The following is a 21,001-nucleotide window of genomic DNA, read 5'->3' as shown; positions in this document are numbered from 1 at the left end:
ATGCTAATTTGTTATATTACTAGTGAACTTTATTCATGCATAAGGCACATACTGATTCTTTTAGCTGCCTTATCACAGAAAAATATTCAAAATAGCTATTTCCTGTCAAAAATGAATGCAAAATTTAAAGGGTTGGTGGCAGTGTTGGTTCAGTATAAAAAAAAAAAACACCAGTTGCATCAGGAATTAACCTGATTACTGCAGTAAAAATCTCACATGTATGCTTTCTACAAAAATCATTAGTTTGTTTTTATTTGTATCTTCATTGTAAAATTATTCTCATTTTTCTGTAATTGGTCATTGTTGGATGAAAATTCACCAGTAAAACCGTCCAGTGAGACCTAAAACATTTAAATTTCAACCATCTTTGTTATTCTTTCATAAACAAATAGATCGATCAATAAACATACACAAATGGATACACAAACAAGTAGAAATAATTAAAGATTTTCAATTTTCGTGGGCTGAAATCAATCATTTGGTTATCGTTCAAGTTAAAAAGCTAATTGTTAATATATAATTTCATATTTCTAAAAGCATTTCAGGAATTCTTCGTTTAGACATTCGACACAGTCATGTTCCGTTAGGCACGTGTTTCGTTTGAATACACTGAAGATCAAACTTCTTGGAACGGTTATTGCTTTCATTCAGTATCATCCTACGTCCAACATCTCCGTCACAAATACAATATTTGACCATACTGTATTGTATCCTGAAAATCATTGTCCGGAAATACTCTTTCAAGATGACAAGCTTTGGGATATGATACGAAACACTTTAAAAATGCCAATATTGTCTGTTTGTAAAAAAAAAAAAAAACACAAAATAACTGCATTTCTATTTCATAGCAATATGCACGATCATGGTTTAACTTAACTATTCTGTCTTTCGACATAAGCAAGGGAACTTTCAGCTTTATTTTTATTTTCCTGCTATATGGTACTTAATTTTAAGTATAATCTATGTATTGTTTCGATGAAGTAAATATCCTTATCGACAGTTAAATCAAATTATTATCTTGAATATACATGATGACTAATGTTGACAAACGTTTGTTAGGGACTCAAGATGGTGGCTCAATGTGCGCGCGCGTTGCATTGTGGGTATTTGGGTACTCAATCGTGACGTCTGTGAAAACAGCCCTTTTCGAGAAAACACGTGTTTGTGCCAAAGACAGCTGACTAACCAGTTTAATTAGAACGGTCAACTATTGTATTTGTGGTGGAGATGATGGACGTATGATGATACTGAATGAAAGCGATAACCGTTCACAAAGTTTCATCTTCAGTGTATTAAACTCAATCAAGTGCCCAACTGAACATGACTTTGTATCGAATGTCAAAACTGAGTGTTCTTAAAGGCACAATAGTGCAGCTGATGGTGAATTTTCTTGCAAAAAATGTTGCGACATTTATGTATATCAACTGATTAAATGCTATTTAAAAGGCAATTATGGGGTAATATCAAGTAAGCAGAGGTTCTCGTTATGAAATACGAGCCCTCTGAAATCTTTGTACGTAGGGTAACGAATCCATCGTCTACATATTCCGGTGACCTAAGTTTGCATAATTATGTGCCATATTGTAAACGCTGAAGATGCTGACGTAAAACACAACCACGCTACGAGACCGCGCAAAATGTCAACAATGGTGAGTAAGATCTTCTTCTGATCTCGTTCTTTTCTCCTTATCCTTTCTAATTTTAATTTTGAGAGGAAACACTGAAATGTATGCATAACTACTTTTATAGTTATATTTGAAAGTTTTTGTGGTACGAGAATAATTTAAATCGACATGCTTTGTACAGTACTGCAAAAACCCACAGATACTCTATTTCTTGCCTAGTAGTATTCGCATTCCCTCACGTCCCCACCACTCAGTTTTATAAACGAAAAGCATCAAGAATATTTAAAAATGCTAAAACTGAGTAGTTTTATTAATCAATTTATAAATTCTAACCAGACTGTCACCAGTGGACCCCTAACACAAGGTTTTAAATAACAGTTTAAACAAAATCTGCGACTGGAAATGGAATCCAGGTCCAAAACTCAGGGCCAGATCATAAAAAGCACACACACACACACACATACACACACACACACACACACACAGAGTCACTTGAAGTTTGACCACCGTTTTATTTTTGCGCATGTTTATTGGGTATTATGCACACTGAGCAGGGCCGGCGCTACCATATAGGCAAACAAGGCAGCCACCTAGGGTGCTGATTTCAGGGGGCGCATTTTTAATTTTTTTTTTTATTGTTTATAAATTTGGAAATTGATATTTTCCGGGGGGGGGGGGGCGCCAGCATCTAACCTTGCCTAGGGCGCCAGATAGTCTGGCCGGGTCTGGCGCCGGCCCTGACATACTTTTGCATATTAAAAGTCACTGGAAATACTTAAATCAGCTCACTTTCAAGCTAAATTCCAGAGCGACCTTTAGAGAGAGAGAGAGAGAGGGGAAGGACTAGGCATGGAGCAAAAACCAGAGGGAGAAGAGGAGGAAGACATGCTGTGCAGCCTGAAAACAGAGTTGACCAAGCTCTACATATAGTTTAAACAAGGTAGACACGAATGAGAGTAATTGTTTATTTATATCTTGCAAAACAAGTATTGATGCATATTGAAAAATGTTTGGTACTAAGTGACTTGGCAAAAACTGCAATGTCTAGCAGGGTTCGTACGGTCTTTGAGATTTTGGGAAAAATGAAGTAGCATTTTCAAGGCCTTGAAAGTTTGTGAAAATCGAGCAGATTACACTGAGGTTTTTAAAAGTCTTTGAAAATTGAAACAAAAAAACAACCCTAAAGATTTTAATTTCTTTCCATAATCACAAATAAAATTGTCCAAGGTTGTTAGTTTCAGATAAATAGTCTGACTATACCAACCCGTTTATTGTGTGTGTGTGTGTGTGTATGTGTGTTTGTGTGATTAGGATTTTTAACGTAGCTTTAACAATTTTTCAGTCATATCGCTACGATGTATGCAGTGTGGCAGTTTGAAGTGATGTCTAGCACTGGGACATCATGCCGCAGACACGTAGCATGATGTCCCACCCAGTCATATTATCCTGACACCAGGCCGACCAGTCCTAACACTAACCTCTTAATGCTGAGCGCCAAGCGAGGTAGCTGTTAGTACCATTTTTATAAGTCTTTGGCATGACTCGGCCGGGGTTCGAACCCACGACCTCCCGCTTCCGAGGCGGACGCTCTAACCACTAGGCCACCGGAGAGGTCAACCCGTTTGTTAGTACTCCCCTACCGATTTCAATAATGGAAACCTTTAATGTGATAAACGAATGCAAGGAACTTAGTCAATTCATTCATTGATTTATAATTCTAACCTGACTATGAGTAGAGTGGCCCTAACACCATAATCATCTGCGCGTTTCACGGAAGTTTTCAATATATTAGACGGACATGCTCGAGATCCATTTTCAGTTCCTGGACAAGTCCGTTTTCAGCAATGGGGTGTGTGCACTACTACATATGTACATACATATGTTGTCTTCTTCTGATATTTACAATGTCGAATCAAGCAAAGAAAAAGAATAACAACTAATTTGCCATTCACGCGGATTTAACAAGCTGTTTAATTTCTACGTTCATGTGTGCAAAGGGATATAATTCCAAACTCTCAACGTTATGGTAATTTACGGAATTATCTGGCAATTGCCGAATAGGATGAACTAGGTCATTGTGTTGTCTGATGACAATAAAGTAGCCCATAGTGTACGCAATATGACGCCATGTTAGTATGGAAAGTCCGTTAAGCATGAAAGGTGCAGGGTATGCCAGTATTAGCGCCATTCTGATCAGTCAGGTTATAAATTATAAACCAGTGATTCAATTGACTTATCTCTGTGCACTTTTTATCACATTAAACGTTTTCGTTATTGAAATCGGTAGGGGGTAAAAACAAACAGGGATGTATAGTCTGACTATAGTCTAGTTTTCTTGGTTTCTTTCTTTTCATGACAGTTCAGTTTCATTGCCGCCGCAATAACAAATGAGCATTTGTTTGGCTATCCAAAGTTGGCCTTGGCGGCGACTTCAATAACACATGCACTCTACATCAAAGCAAGCCGGATACACCCTTCATCAAAGTAAATTAGCACCATAACTATTTTCAGCACGTTTTTTGTTTTCTAATTTCATGGTGTTTGTTTTTCGTAATCATATCATTATTTAGTTTTTAGTTGTTATTTAATGTTGTAAAGAGCTTAGAGTTTCTGAAGATTAGGCGCTATACAAAGTCCTCATTATTATTATTATTATTATCACAAAAGGAATTGCATAAGGTGGCAGGGTCCGGTTTCGTAAATTGGCCCCTGGCAAATTTCTTAACTGAAGGCTATGGTGTGACTTTTCAGCTATTATTGTTTACTATTTATAGATATGGATATATTTGTGAACTAGGTGTTTCGGGCTTGTGGTGTTCTTGAAATTGATGTCAGGCATGTACACCTTCCACGGTTGCTCTGCAGCATGTTGATAGTGAAATACCAATAATCGGCTAGGAAGAAGAGCTAGCCTCCCATAGCAGTAGACACATGGATTCAAGGTAAGTAGAGTATCTAAAAAACGGCTTGGATGACAACTATTCTGAATTGCATCAAACTATTTTGTAGACAATGTTTTTCAAAATTTTTATGCAGGGAAAGAGCTTGCGTTTGCACTGTGAGCACCACATGCTGTCAAAAATGGCCTTTGGATGTGAAAAAAAAAATGTATAAAATAGGGGTTGGGGTGCATAAACTTCTTCTGCTATGAAGTGCCATTGACTTCTCTGGTCAAGTGAATACTATTCTTATGCCTTGTTTTAATATAGGTATAAAAAAATATGGACCTTTTTGACCTCACTTGTGTATTTGATTTTTTATGATTTTTTATACACGCTCACTGATTGCAGTATTAAATTTTTACATAAAAACTGGTTCCTGCCCCCTAAGGTTGTTAGATTCGGATGTAGTCGGTTTTCCTGGCTTCTTTCTTTTGATAAATCGTTCGCTTTTATTGGACGAGTCTATCAGCTTTGGCCAGTCAAAATGTTCATTACACTAATTCATGATTTTTAAAAAACACAAAAACAAGACTGTTCAGCCAATTGAATTTTGTTTACATCAAACAAGCGCTCACTCTATGTAGAACGTGTGCTAAAGTAACACATGCTCGAGGATTCAAAATATGTTCAGTTGATTTACATCTTCAGTTTTGTTTCACCTCGTGTTTAAAAATGCAAGATCTTTGCTCTTTCAATGACATCTGGCTTGAACAAGAAAAATATAAGGAATGGCTGATAAAGGATAAAACATCTAAATGAAAGGCGTTTTGTACATTGTCAGCAGAGGCACTTGCTTCTGGGGTAAACTAATGTGTACACTCACCGTGTTAACTGGTGAGTGTACGCATTAGTTTACCCCGTAGTCAAGTGCCTGTGATTGTCAGATAAGACAAAAGGAGAGGCAAAACTCTGCAGGGTCCTCATAATTTTGTGAGGCACAAAGAGAATTAGAGTCCCGATATGATTCAATATCGACTCAGTATGGAAAATTAGTGGATGAAGTTATCGAATCGGACAATCATCCCATGATATGCTTCAATAGAACAGATGCCAGCCTTGATGAAGTGTTTTATTCCGTCCTTTCCAAAAGAAAGGAATATGTTGAACTTAGGAATGTTCTCCAGCAAATGTTGTTGTTACATGAGCAGGCAACAGTGGAAAGAGGATTTTCTGTCAACAAACAGGTATCATTGAGAACCTCAGTAGAAAAAGCCTCAGAGCTCAAACGCTAATCATTGACACAATGAAAAAAACGTGGACCTTTGGAAATCGTTAGCAATTAAGTGATGGCATATGCCTCCTCTGCAAGACATAAGTACCATGCCTATCTGGATTAGAAGAAAGCAGAGGAGAATGGGGAGAAAATCAGAAAAGGAAAGAAATGGGAGTTAGCCATGGATGGAGTGGAAGAACTTAAAACCCAAAAGCTGCGTCTTTAAGCTGACATTGACAGCCTACATGCTTCCTTTGTTCAGAAAGCAGAAGAAGCAGAGTTAAAATGACTCCATGTGCTTGTCACTGTCAAATACTCTTAGGAGAAGATCAGAGGAAAAGATGACAGCGGTGACGTCTCTTTCCAAAATGAATGAAGGGGGAAAAAAAGCAACTATAATAATGCATTTAAAGCAGTGCTGGTGTCTGTTTAGAGAACAATTTATTTTGTATTAAATCTGATGCATAAATTACATATTTCTGAAATAACAATGAATGTTGACCTATCTTCCAGATCATTATAAAGCAATTTTAGGAATTTAATTATAGTTTGAATTTCACCATTAAACAATATTATAGTATTTTCCATTTGTTGTTTGCTCTTATAACCTGTATACAAAATGACTTAGCGAAAATAGGTCTTGGAAATCTATGTTTATGGTCATTGAAAGTTTGGGAAAGAGTCTGAATTTATCATTCAGATTTCAGTATGAACCCTGTCTAAGTCAGTAGTGTTTTGCACAACTTAGAAAATGCATACTTGTATTATAGGATTATTTATTTTACCAACCAATGTATGTTTAAACTGCTTACTTTTTTGTTGCTACTCACCACCCCACCCCAATATCATTTGATAAAGACCATACACAGATACTGTAGAAAATACAGAGGCCACCTCATTTTTATGGCCACCTTATATAATACCAAAATGATAAAAGTAATATGGAGACAATCTCATAGAGTACCCCATTGCATGATGACACACATATAACTGATATGAAACTAAATACAAAAGGTTTCAACATGGTTCTCTTAAATGTACAATGTATAGTGGAAAAAAACTGAACAGATTAATAAGGTAATGTCTTCCAAGGAAAATAATATGCATCTTTTAGGACTCGCTGAAACCAAATTAAATGCTAACTACAATGATAATCTATTTGACTGTCAAGGCTACAATAAACCATTATGTAGGGACAGAGACGTCAGGGGGAGGTCTTGTATACATTAGGGAAGATGTAAATGCAGAAAGTCGCGTGAAATTGAGAGTATTTGGGTGGAAATTTCTCAATGCAAAATCATTCCTAGTTGGTTTCATTTATAGACCCCCTTCCTCCAAAGCAATTTAGAATGATAATTTTTTGAAACAAATAGAAAATGTTCTTGCACAGGAGATATACTTGGCAATGTAAAGAAAGACCTACTCAGTACTCAGATAAGGAGTAACTGGATGGAATTTATTGACTCATTAGGCCTAGTCCAGCTGGTAAATGAACCCAGAAGGGTAAAAGAAATATCATGCACTCTTATTGATCACATTCAAGATGACCTATATAAAGTTCCATGGAATATTATCCAAAATTTTGATGACAGATGAAGCTCTAAGGGTGTGTATTGACTTATTCATGGATGTAGTCTCTAAGCATGCACCACTGAAAGTACATTGAGTAAAGAATGAAATCCAACCTAATTGGCTTACTACTGAAATCCTAGATACTATAAAGTCATGAGACCAACTGAAGGCTTTGGGAAACCATGCACAATACAGAGTATGGGGAAATAACATAACAAGCATGATTAAAAAGGCTAAAAAATTATTTTTATCAGTCAATGCTTGAAAACACAAAGAGCAACACAAACTTAATTTGGAAAGTCTTCAATGAACTCATTGGGGTAACATACAAAGATCAGACAAATAAAATTCTCTCACTTCTGGTAAATGACACTAAAGTCACTGATGACACTGACATTGCAAATGTTTTCAATGATTTTTTTTCACAACATTACTACTAAGTTAAAAGAACTAGTGGTAGAAAACAATTTTAATGGACTGAAAAAAATCCCTAAGAAGGTACGTTTCTCTATCCCACAGGTATAATAAAACTTTGTTAAAAAATGTCTCAGTAAACTTGATACCAAGAAAGCTACAGGACTTGATCAGGTTGGTCCATGACTCATTAAAAACTTGCCTCAGCTATTTCAGATAGCATAACATTCATAATCAATTTAAGTATTGCAACTTCATCTGTCTGCAAAATATGGCAAACTGCAAAAGTAATACCTATGCACAAATCTTGTTCTAAAAATGATGCTGATAACTACCAGCCAATTTCAGTATTACTAAACTTGTCAAAACTGATTGAAAAACATGTCCATGACTCGTTCATGTCATATTTACCAAAATACTTGCTGTTACACCCTAATCAGTCAGGCTTTAGACAGAAACATTCATGTGAGACTGCCTTGATCTCCCTAACTGATAAATGGCTTCAAGCACTTGACCAGGGTAAATAATAGGATCAGTATTTGTAGATTTCAGGAAAGTTTATGACATGGTGGATCATGAAATACTTTTGAAGAAACTGGAAATGTACCAATGTGATGAAGCACAATTAGATGGTTTACTTAAGTGAGAGAACACAACATGTATATATAAATAATGTTCTAATGTTCTGTCTGAACCTGGAACAATTAGATACAGTGTACCGCATAGTTCAATTCTAGGTCTATTACTATTGATATTATTTATTAATGGCCTACCATTTTTTATACTAAGGGACTCAATTTCATCTACAGATCTCTATGCAAATGACTTAACATTGTCAGACATCCAAAACCCAAAGCACAAACTAGAAATTTCTTTACAGCATGCCCTAAACAAACTGGACAACTGGTGCACATGCAGTTGTTGTTGTTGTTGTTCTAGGGTTTAACGCCATTTTTCAGCACAAGATAGGCTATACATGGCGGCCAGTATAACTGGTGGAGGAAGAACCCTGGAAAACCCAGGGAAGAACCACCGACCCACGAGAAGCTACTGGCAGGCTTTCCCACGTACCCATGCTAGCCGAGCCTTGGACTCGAACACACGCAGACAGAGGTGAGATGGCAGTGATCCGGAACGGTGAGCGCTTTAGACCACTCAGCCACTCGGGGCCCCTTGCACATGCAGTGGCACGGTGGTAAATATGTACTGGTAAAACTAAAATATTACTGATCTCGACATGGCAAAAAAGAACAAATCTGGGTAGTGATGAACTATGTCTGACAAGGAAGGATAAAAATTTGCAAATGGTTTGTCATGATTGACTACTTGGTGTTTTGGTTGATAATAACCTGTCCTGGACAAACATATCAAACATGTCAGTAAAAAAAAGTTAATTCAAGTTTATGACTTTTCAGCAGGATAAGACATTTTCTCCCTGAAAGGTGGCAAAAAACTTTTTATAACAGTTGTATACAACCCTATTTAGACTACTGTAACACATTGTGGAGTAATTCAGAAGATAAAACCATTGCAAAGCTAGCACATCTTTAAACAATAACATTCAGGCTAATATCAATCCAGAAAGAAAGCAAGGAAAATTTAGCTGGCAAGTTAAAATTATTGCCTATTAAAGACTGAATCTGAGAAAAGCCAGATTAATGTACAGGATATCCAATAATAGTGCCCCTGAATATATACAATCTCACTATTCCAGTATAGGCTACCTGGTAATACTCCCCACCTGCAGTCCATGTCTACCAAACAATATAAAATTCCCAAACCAAATAAGGAGTTATTAAAAAAATGTTTCCCATACTCTGGAACTTTGCGTTGGAATAGTATTCCAGTTGATATTAAAAATGCCAACTCTCTTTCTTCCAAACCCAGTATATACAGTGGTTTCAGAGCTGCAGTTAAAATAGATAAAATCCTTTGTATGAGGGCCTCAAGGCAGATTAGCTAAAATCATTTCATATGTAGGTATTAGTGATCTACGCTAGTGGCATACAAATATTCAATATTGTTAAGATCAACTTGCTCTATTTCCAGTTTAAGTAATGTATTATTTTTATTTTTGGGGGCCCCGAGTGGTCTAAAGCACTCACCATTACAGATCACTGCTATCTCACCTCCGTGTGGGTTCAAGTCTCAGGTTCAGCCTATGTGGGTATGTGAGAAAACGTGCCAGTAGCTTCTCGTGGGTTGGTGGTTCTTTCTGGGGTAAGAATTTAAATTGCCCAGTCTGCTTGGCATTCAGTTTTTCCGCCTCTGAACTGGTGATTACTGCAGATGATTTCTGTAATAAAATTTTTACTTGATTCAATGGCAGTTTTGAAACTTCTTTAATTCTTTCAATAACTTTTATGTATTCCTTGAGCTTGTTATTACCAAAGCTTAACATATTTGTGTACAAAATATATATCACAAAAGGTATGAATAACTTGACAGGTATGTTGGCTACATAACAGAAAACCTCTTTCTGTATACAGGATATGTGTAGCAGCTGCCTATGAATGTATAACTTGCACTTTGTACCAATAAAATCAAAATACTGCATCCATTTACACACAGAATTGCAACTTTGGTGTTTACTCTTACAATATTTGCAATAACTTCCTTTTCCAAGGTGGACTTGCAAAGATTAATAATTGATGTAAATACATGATTGTTGTAAATGCTGACATTTCCATGGTATCATGATTTTAGCTTTCAAGCTTTTTGTATCACATATATACAGGGATTCAGTATGCTTAATCTTTTGAACAAATTCCAGGAGATCATAAGTGTGGAGCCAGACAGACTGAGGGAACTGTTCTTACAGATGTTGCAGTTCCACCCCAGCCTTGTCTTTAATGTATTGAAGCCAGGTTCAAGGCAGTGTGGTGGTTATTACCCAACCCCCAACACAGGATTGCCAGAATGGTATGTGAAAAATGTAGGGAGATGCCCACAAACCTGGAATAAGTGTTGTGAGAGACAACTCTGCATATCACTTTTGATGGTAATGAATATATCAAGTTTTGTTTAGAATGCATACTGTCTCTTAATGCATTATTCTTAGCATGCTTAAGAGTTTATTTAACATAAGTAAGTTTCAAGACTTTTAGTGACACTGCTTACCAATTGAGACATATGCTTAGATTATTTCTTTGCAACCACTGTGAAAGAATTTTAAAATTGTAAGCCATCCAAAAACAGACATGCATACATATGCAAATGATAAGGACTTTTATGTTTACAAGTAGATTCTTTTCATTACCAGGTTTCAATGTGGGTACCTCACTATGCTAAACAAATCTAAGCTGATGATGATAGAAAGATAAGATTCTATCTTCATCTGCAATCCCCATTCCTATTTGATCCCAGGAGTCTCTGACTTCTAGAAATGCTCCCCTAAAACTTTGAGCTATCCATCTTAACATAAACTACACTTAATATCAGTTCTAGTTGTGATGGAACACTCAGTGCTCATGTCAAAATAAAAACCATGTGCAGTTTTGATCCATGTGTAGTTTACCATGGAATATGCTGATTGAAGAGGAATAAGATTTAAATAAGTTCCTATTATTTGTTATAATATATTTATTTTACATTTTTGAAATACCATATTGCAAATTGAAATAAATTTTTCAGAATTTCCAAGTACTAATCCTTGATGAGGCTGTACTTGCCTTGGCTAGGATGTACAAATGGGATGTTCTTGTCCTCAGTGATAAAGTTGACTTGATGAGTGCCAACAGACATGCTGCCTATAGGCAGTTCATACTACCACAACATGGAAGGCTCGGGACTGGACAGAGACATGTAATTCCCTCTTGCCGTTTCTGGCAGATACATGACAAATATCTGGATGGACAATACACTGGCTTCATCCCCTCTAGGCTTGCATGAATTTAAACACTTTCTTCCATGTACGACTTTGTATATAAATGAATACAGTTGACTTCATTCTTTGTTGTCTTGTAACTGCGCATAATATTGCATCAAACAATAATGCTTTCATTCAGATTTTTTAACACCAGTCTGTTTCTGCCTATAAACAATGTGGAAGGTCATAAATAATCAATATAAAAAGTTTTCAGCAATTGCAGATACAGTATTATACATTATTTTATTTTCAACTACTGATATTTACAGGATATTATATAAAGTGTAACCTGCCTTAGCAGACACCTCCATATATTAGACACTGTTTCATATTTTACATAACTAAAATCGAGAGATCTTCTCCTTCACCAAAACTAGAGTTGATTGTGGTTCCTGAGGTGCCTAGTTTCTACAAATTCTCCTGGGATCATCTTCCTTTAGCTCTCTTCTCCTCCACATACCCTGCTGTTCCTCAAGTCAACAGACGAGGGCTTTCTTATAAGCTCCCTGATGTGGGGATATTTTCTTTTCCTTGCAATGGTAGACAGACCATCTGCTGCTTTTTTGTTGTTGTAACATCAGTACCTGTTTAAAGAAAGTTTTATTTTCTTAATTTGTGTGACAAACATCCCCATGCTAACCCATATGAAATTTTCACCCAATATTAGAGCCTCATGACCAGTTCCCAAGGAGTTGTTGAGGGGTTGTTTTTGTTTTTATTTGTTCTATCTACAAAGTACTATGTGAGACAGGATGCATTTTTGCCCATTCCTTCAGAAGGCAACATATTTTCATGAACAGGTATTAGCTAGTAATCATCATGATGACAGCATCTTCTTCAAATGTCCTGAGGAAATTCCATGAACACCATAGATCCTTAATAAAGTGTGTCAGTCCTCTGGGAAAGTGCTATACATATCATTGGATCTAATAATTAGACTTGCATTGCTCATGTCAAAAGAAATATCCACTAGAATGATAACAATACTAATTAAAAGATCTGTATGCATGAAAATATTAAGATTCCTTACAACAAATATTTTTAAAAATGTGTGCTGATTATTGCAAAATGACTTGTATCTAATACAAAGTTTTCATGACTTGTACATGTGAATAATATTCCATTAGCTTGATGTCCAAGCAGGGATCATAATGTACAATCAGTGTATAATATTATTTCTAATTTCCTGTAGTGAAACAAACTTACACTATCTCCCCTTCTTTGTTTCTCACTACACCCCTGCCACTATGGATATTGTGATCCAAAGCAGTTAGATCATTCCTAATCCTGTACACAGGAGGGATGTATGAAAATCTCTTGGCACTGTACATCATGATCTGTACACAGGAGGGATGTATGAAAATCTCTTGGCACAGTACATCATGATATGTACACAGGAGGGATGTATGAAAATCTCTTGGCACAGATCATCATGATCTGTACACAGGAGGGATGTATGAAAATCTCTTGGCACAGTACATCATGATCTGCTGATGAAAAACTTAAAGCTCAGCAGTGCTTCTGCAATTATCAAAAACATGTATCTTGTACCATGTGTCATTTGTAATCTGCTAACAGATTAATACAATTATTAAATAATCATTACTGTTGGTAAATTTTGCATACATAAAATCTTTATTGAAGTGTTTTTTGAAAGAGTGTCATGGAATTGTTTATACCTGATGTGCATGTATTATACCTGAACTTACCAAAGCCATGAGAAGGAGAGTCACTGTACATGTATCATGTACACACATCTTATGAATGCTAACTTATTCAGATCTTCAAAAGATAAACATATACAGTAATTTATTCTTAAGTTGAGAATAACAGCATTTAAAGTGGTCTTCACATTTTTCTTTTAAATACCATGCAATTGCTGCAATCCTGAAATGGCATACCTGAAATTTAAGTAATACTCCAATCTGTTTAGGAACCTTTGGTCCAAGAGCACCTGTGGCAACATTTTCAGCACTTTGGCATCCTTCTTGGCATCAAGCCAAGGTTTTGTCCACTCTTCATTCTCCAACAAAGGTTAATGTGGACATTTATTAATGCCTTGGCCACGTGAGAGGATCTGCTCATGTGTATTGGTGATGTGATGTAGGACACTCATCCAGATACTCTGAAAGAATGCCACAATTATTACCTATAGCACCTAAAGATGGTCTCTTTTGTCATGGTGACCCCATATTGTTAAGACAACTTGACTGATATCATCACTGGAAAGCTACATTGCAATTTGGCTAATAGTTAATGTAGCAGGATTGCTTGTTTTGCTTGGATCAATGTTCCTTCAATATTCCACATTAATCTGACATTTCAAATAAATAACTTTTAATAGACTACATACCTAGAAGATTTGGTGATGTATATATACGGATAAAATATATATTAAAAGAAATCAGAAGATAAGGATTATGCACCGTGATTTTGATTTCATACAAAAGTATACAGTAGCAAATGTTTACATATATCTGTTTTAAATACAAGGATGAAAACTCAGCAGTCTTGCATGAAAACCAAAACTGGTCCATGATGTAATAAAGCCAATTTTTCCTTTTGTTTGGCAACCTTGAAAAGAAGATAGATAAAATAAAGTTAAAAGTACATGAAGAGTAATCATCAAAACAGAAACAGCTTTCCAATTCCAAAAGTTTTATAACAGTAAAGAGTGAAAACCAACAAGTTTTGTAAAAATCAACAAATCTTTAATTCCCAAGAATAAAAAATGAAAATTTAAAAAGAACATACAGTATTGTGAATTAAATCCCAAATAAGTCCTAATGAATAAAGTTCTAATTAAATGCCAGTGGTGTAAAAAAATACTTCAGCTCTGTTATCTCAGAATTTTGTTTTTAAATTAAATGTCCTATGTGCATTCATCATGAGCTAAGTGGATAGATGGGAAGAGGATGTTAGCAAGAACTGCATGTTGGACATAGCTATAAATGGGAAACTGCACAGAGAAAGCATATGAGATGTGTAGACACAATTTAAATATACAATCACTGGTCCTCTAAGTATTGAGTGGGGAAGAAAAAAAAACCCAGCTGTGATCATTGGGTTAGCCAGCACAGTATACTGGAACTTTTTTGCCTAACCAAAACAATGACAGTTCAAATTATGTCTTTTTTCCATGCATCAGGTGGCATCAGTTTTTTTTCTAACTCAAACTAAGAAAAGTAGGAAGTGGGAACTCAACCTGCTGGCACAGTTATAATAATGTCCTTTATCAGCATTGGATTTGTTACATCAATATTTTGAGTAAAACGACAATTGTATGACAGCCCCCAAAAATCTGCATTTTTTAAATTAATTTTTACCTTCCTGATTCAATAGAAAATACTTCAGATAGTGAAGGTGTCTTCATTCTCTCTGAATGTTGCAAAAACACTTGGTCAGGTGCTGATGTGAAGCATGAAGATGTACTGGCCATCGGTTCTGTATGCTTGAGTTCATCTTTTGCTATATTCTTTGTAACTAAAATATGAATTAAATATTCATTTGTATTATGTTTTATGTTTTAAATATGTGTTAAACACTTAGAACTAAAATGCTTCATTTTTGCAAGAATACATAATAATAGATCTAATAGAAATTCACATCAATAAAACTAACTTGACTGCAGCTCAAAACGTTAACTGATAACAACCTGCCAGCCATATATTCTGGTAGCACTACAACATCCTTTCCTATCATGACTAGATATCCTTTAGTAAATGTAGTCAATACAGTGCTTTATAATAAATTTACTAGTAGCTGAAAAATGTACAATCTATTCTTAGAATCTAGCGTACTGTAAGCATGAGATCAAACTTGTACTGGATCAGTTCTGCAGTCTACATGAACAGATCAACATTTGGTTGGCAGTTAAATTAGTAAAAGATAGATGTAAAGCTCTGAGCCCACAGTCAGCAATGCCGACGGTTAAATGATTGTATATACAAAAAAGTGAAATTAGCCGATTAACAATTTAATGACAATTCAGTAGTCAAATGATTAAAATTTCCCAAGTACTCTACTTCTGCTCAACTCTGTGATAGCCTATTGCATCATTTGATTAGTAGTGAGAGATTGCTATCCATCTGTCCTTGTATTCTACTCATCCGTGTATTCTTCTCTTCTAATCCTCCAATTCCTTCTCCTTTTCCTCCTGACCTTCTTCAAATTCCTTTCCTCCTGGACTTCTCTATACTCCTCCTCCTCCACTTTCTCCTCCTCGCCTCCTTTTCCCCCTCCTCCTCCTGGACTCTCCACCGACTAGACTTATTGACTCCAACTGCTCTGCTAGTCTCACTTCCGTCTCCCCTTTTAGAGACTTGGGACTCAACTGAAGAGGAAGTTCTGTCCCCCAAAAAGCTTCCTTTTGAAGCTTTGACTTTCCTTAAAATCTCCTTTCTTAAGTTTTACAGGCAAATTACGAGTGGCTTCCTCAGAGTAACCCTTTATTGTTCAGCAATCTTCCTCGGCGAGATTAAATTTTCGCTTGCTAGTTAGAAGTTATAATTCGGTTCGAAATTGTTATTACTTCCTCTATCTCAGTTCCGATTGGGTGTCGCTTTGACCCGATCCAATCACTCTTAGCGCACAATGTCCTTCTCGCTATTTGTCCACGTGGGGACGGATTTAAAACGCGCCCAGGTCCCTCGCGGGTTCCTCTGCACTTAGAACTAAGCTGTAACACATAGGTGGGAAGTCGTGTGATCCAACAACCTGTGCCAATTCAAGATGTTGGGTTTTCTCTCTGGTCACGGTAACCTTGCATAAGAGATTAACTCTAACCTGCGGCAATGTTTAGACATCAACCATAGTTTGTAATAATACCTTAGTTTATCACATTAACCCCTGGCGACGAGAATACTCGTCGTACTTTTCCTCCCTGATCTCCCGCGTGTCTCGCTAACGTGGTTGAGTTTACATAGCTTGTATCCCGAGCGCCGAGTTTGAGAGGTAGTATTTGTCTAGGCCTGTATCCCGCACGACGAGTTAAATCGGTGCAAACCATTGGTTGATTTGAAGCCATTTCCTAATTATACAGGCAGTTTAACCAATAAAATTGTAGCTGACATAGAGTGAACATTGCTGAACGGAGGGAAAACAATTTGACTTCGATGGCAGCAGAAATAGTGAAAATATATACATCTGAAAATGATGCAAATTGACGAGAATCAGCCACTGGGAGCAGACTTTTACTTGACAGATTCTGACGCAGAATTTTCTGGATTTTAATCAAACGAGATTGATAGTGACATCGAGAAAGCTACTGGAAATAACAGCGGTAGTGATGAGAAAAAGAATGTTGAAGAAGAAGAAGAAAATGAAAGTAGAGCTGATCGATGATAGTAAATGATAAAACACACATTGACAAGAGGCTATACAAAGGACCAGCAACGGATTTAGACCCTGATGCAAACGAATTTAATTTCGTGGAGCTTTTTTTCTTCTTTTGAATAATCGTTAAATAAATGTTTGGGAAATATATGTTGTTAACCTTAGCGTTCATAGTTCAAGGTTTGTTAAGTGTTTTATTAGTTTTAAAATTTTCAGTGAGAGTTCTAAGGAAGAAAGGTAAGTAAAGAGCAAGTAAAATATGCCCATTTGTGTACAGTATTCACAGGATGTTCAGTTTACAAGAGACGACAAGTGGAATTTCTGTGTAAATAAAATAGAATTATTTCATGTGTTGATGGTGTTAATAATTCTGTGTGAATTCATAATGGATTTTATGGATTATTCACGGCAAGAGAATCAAATTGGCAAGTACATCATTTGTTTTCACCATCATGCATTAGTTTTATTTCTGCATGTAGCATGAAATTTATACCATTATGTATGTAAGTTTATTGAGAACTGCCGTGCCAAATTTCAGCTTAATTAAATGAATACAAATAAAATAATAACAATTTTATTGCAAGTAGCCCCCTCTATAACAATCTGCAAGCCAATTGCTGTCAGCTAGTCTCAGGGATACAGGCACTGGAAAGGTTAACACTGCTCTAGGTTGATCTCTGCAAGTATGCTGCAGGGGACTGCCTAGCTGTTTGGCTCAGGGGTTAATGTGATAATTATACACGACTTGTGAAGGGGGGATGAGCAAACGTGTCAATGGTGTTTATTTATGTGACCATGTCGTTGTATGTCTTTTTTGCGTAATCTAATATTATAATGCGCTTAAAACTTCTAAATATTAGGCACTGTTCTAAGTTGTTGTTGTTATTATTATCGTTGTTATTTTTATTATTATTTTTTAATTCGTCCATCTATGTTTTTGGATCCATCTTTCTTACATGTTCATGATAAAACTCCTCCAAAGCTTCGACTGGAACAGTGGCCTAAAATGGTTAGAGCGTCGGCATCGGATGCGAGAGGTCGCAGGTTCGAACCACGACCGAGTGCTACCAAAGATATAAAAATGGTATCCTATCTACACCTTGGAATATCGAGCAGATATGTCTGTGCTTCGAGTTTGTGAATTTCATTGGATGCGGCAGCAAGCCACCGTATCCAATCAAAATTAAGTTCAAATTTGAACACTGTTCCTATGTAATTGAGACAGTGGGAGAACACACCTTGAATGGACTGATAAATAAACACAATTTCAGTGGTGGTCCGTGTTTGCACAAATACCTTTCACTCAAAAAGACGTGTAATGGCTTCCCTCTGGTCATACTTTCGATGTTAAACCACAGGAGTCGGACGTTTTTTGAATAAAGTACGGCGAAATCACCGACAACATGAAAACACCTTATCAGTAATATAAATGAACACAATGAGTGCAAGAGTGACCATAACCCTCCGATCGATTCGACTTTTCTCACGCATCTTTTATGGCTTCGGAATCGCAAAAAGACTGAAAAACTACACATACATTCAAAAGACAGTGACGTACCAACACATAACTCTCTGACGACCATTGCATGAATCCAGTCCGGCGAATTAACTTTTATTTTCACCATTATGATCACAAACCCATTCTGTTAGAATCCACCAGACGTACCGAACACGGCGCAGAATCTGTGTTATCTTTTAATACTAGGGAAATTTAATAATGCTGTTTCAATAGATCAGTTGAATTGCTCGGAATAATGAATGCATCATGAAAATGTAATTTACAGTATTATATTACTACTATTTTCAAAAGTTGTAAATAAAATGCTCTCACTCTGCACATACATACATACATACATACATACATACATATAGTTGCTGACAGCGTTCACTGTCCTCGCATTGTATACACATTAATCCTGATAATTTTAGTATTTTGTGCTCTCTCTCTCTCTCTCTCTCTCTCTCGCGCGCGCGCGCGCGTGCGTGTGTGTGTGTGCTACTGTGACCCAGTTGGTACAGTCTGATCAGCGGGTTCCATTCGTCTCAAGGCCATTCTCATTCGGCTTGTATGCGTTCCATTGGGAAAGCACCTATCTATCATTTGTAAAGATAAGATAATGTCGTAGTCCATTTATCTGTTTCAGTTCTCTCTCGTTCGTGCCTACCAACGCAGAAATAAGCAAGGCATGTTTCATGAACATGTATGTTACCTGGATAAGGGACAGAAGGGAAATAAGAATACCTTTAAGATATTTTCAAATAAAACTTAAGGAAAAATTGCAACCTCGTTTTATGTGGTACTTTAAATGTACCGCCATGCGCGTAGAGCATCATCCTGTTACAAAAATTAGCACGTGTCACAGAAAACAATGGACGACCTCAGCATGGAACATAGGCTGATAAATAAGCACTTCATTCGCGATGATATTGATTTTCGGGTGAGTGTCTGATATCACCTGTTCATTAAAAGCTGCAATTATTTGCATCCAAATTTGGCTGCACACATCGATGTATATTTTATACACTTGACGGTATTTCTCGTGGCTGTGCAGCTACCGTCGGATGAAGGGTTCTTTTGGTGACATGTGGATTATATTTCATGAGCAAATCCATAGATAATAAAAACGTTTTTTTTCGTTTTTTTATTTTACTTCGAAAAACGCGTGTTTTTTTACGTTTTTTATTTTTTTGCGTTTTTTATATTTGGTACTTCCATTTTTTGTTTATCATCGGCCATACAGGCGGTCCTCTGTCATACTCTAGATAACAAATATCGGTCAATAATGAATCTATGATGCTAGCCTACGATACTTTACGTAAACATGCTACACCATAGTGCTGATATCTGGTAGTGTAGGCCAGGCGTGTATACATTGGAAGATGACGCTGTGTTTAACCTTTTGCAGTCCCTTTTTTGGCAGTAAAATATTGATTTTTATGTTGCCTAAAAGCTACTGGAACGTTTTTTTTTTCGTTTTTTATTTATTGAGAAAAAAATGCGTTTTTTACGTTTTTTATTTTAATTTTAACGTTTTTAACATCTATGAGCAAATCATATTTTGGTTACTTGGGCCCTGAAGCAACTGCTCCGCCTTTAATCTGGTCCAGACACTTTACAGATAAGTGTTACCACTATAGTTGACGTAGAGTTTAAAACGCACTACACCGTAATATTGACATTACAAGTATTTCATCTAACCCCGCTCCCCATCATTTATATCGACCAGTCCAATCATTAAACTATTGCTTCTTTTAAAAAATCAATTATTAATTACTCATTTGGAAATATATTATTTTGTTTGGTTTAATTTGTGTTACGAGACCTACTAACTCAGATAAGTAACGAGAAATAGAAAAGTGTGTTCGTGTGTGTGCGTGTGTGTGTGTGTGTGTGTGTGTGTGTTTCCAAGAGTGCAAGAAACTCAGAGACATTTTATGTTTTATAGCCTTTTATTCTTATCTTTATGTAAGATTTAAATTATGAACATTGTAAACAAATAAAGCCTCCATAGAACATACATCGACTGGTTCACGTGTTAATCAAGAAATACAAAATCAATAGTACTACTAGACCTAATGAATATATTATAAGAACACAAAGAACACAAAAATAACAAGATAAATGTATACAGTCTGTCTTAACTTCAAGACAAAATAATCATAAACAGTGATTGCTTACATTCAATAAGTATTTCTTAACCTGTGTAGTACTTTACAAATTCGCACCTCCACAAAATGATATACAAATGCTGACACTTCACTTACAGGAATTATATTTGTGAAATTCATATCATTGTCACACTTGTTCGTTTTATCAATTCATAAACATATATGTTTCTACAAGCCAATCATGTATATGTACTTATACCCGAAGTTTAGCTTTCCTAACCGGTTTTGATTTGGCATTCAAAACACATGGTACTGTCGCAGAGAAAAATGAAGCCTTCAAACTAGAGTTCGATTTGGAAGACACTGCTGTTTTCCCAAGACAAATGCTTGTTTACGGACGGTCCATATTGTTGTAGTGTTGGAT

The 21,001-nt window shown here is 36.3% G+C and overlaps 1 protein-coding gene and 1 long non-coding RNA gene across 5 annotated transcripts; one reads left to right on the top strand and one right to left on the bottom strand.

Moving 5' to 3' along the window:
- The first annotated feature begins 2,383 nt into the window (after positions 1-2,383).
- LOC149797415 (uncharacterized) lies at positions 2,384-11,709 on the top strand. 4 transcript variants are annotated; one of them, XM_089962205.1, is made up of 4 exons: positions 2,384-2,565; positions 4,423-4,567; positions 10,540-10,767; positions 11,400-11,709. In XM_089962205.1, exons 3-4 carry the CDS (start codon positions 10,588-10,590, stop codon positions 11,655-11,657), a joined length of 438 nt encoding a protein of 145 aa, XP_089818331.1. In that variant the 5' UTR covers positions 2,384-2,565; positions 4,423-4,567; positions 10,540-10,587; the 3' UTR covers positions 11,658-11,709. The 4 variants fall into 4 exon arrangements, 2 of the variants coding, with proteins under 2 accessions (XP_089818331.1, XP_089818330.1); XR_016421817.1 differs by lacking the exon at positions 2,384-2,565 and having other exon boundaries at positions 3,649-4,567; positions 10,540-10,688; XR_016421818.1 differs by lacking the exons at positions 2,384-2,565; positions 10,540-10,767 and having other exon boundaries at positions 2,583-4,567.
- Positions 11,710-13,996: 2,287 nt separating this feature from the next.
- Positions 13,997-16,579, bottom strand: LOC149797414 (uncharacterized). Its single transcript, XR_016421518.1, has 3 exons — positions 16,462-16,579; positions 14,961-15,117; positions 13,997-14,208 (listed from the first exon to the last, which is right to left on the bottom strand). It is a non-coding gene; the product is annotated as an uncharacterized LOC149797414 (long non-coding RNA).
- Positions 16,580-21,001: the final 4,422 nt, after the last annotated feature.

The sequence above is a fragment of the Sinohyriopsis cumingii genome, chromosome 6 (genome assembly GCF_028554795.1).
Source record: "Sinohyriopsis cumingii isolate HCF-2022 chromosome 6, ASM2855479v2, whole genome shotgun sequence".
NCBI lineage: Eukaryota > Metazoa > Mollusca > Bivalvia > Unionida > Unionidae > Sinohyriopsis > Sinohyriopsis cumingii.
This window is presented reverse-complemented; position numbering and strand designations above follow the sequence as displayed.

Coding starts and splice junctions, on each gene's coding strand:
- LOC149797415 (XM_089962204.1), top strand. CDS start 10,441: ATGCTGACATTTCCATGGTATCATGATTTTAGCTTTCAAGCTTTTTGT. Junction 10,768..11,399: donor TCTGCATATCACTTTTGATG/GTAATGAATATA, acceptor TAAATTTTTCAG/AATTTCCAAGTACTAATCCT.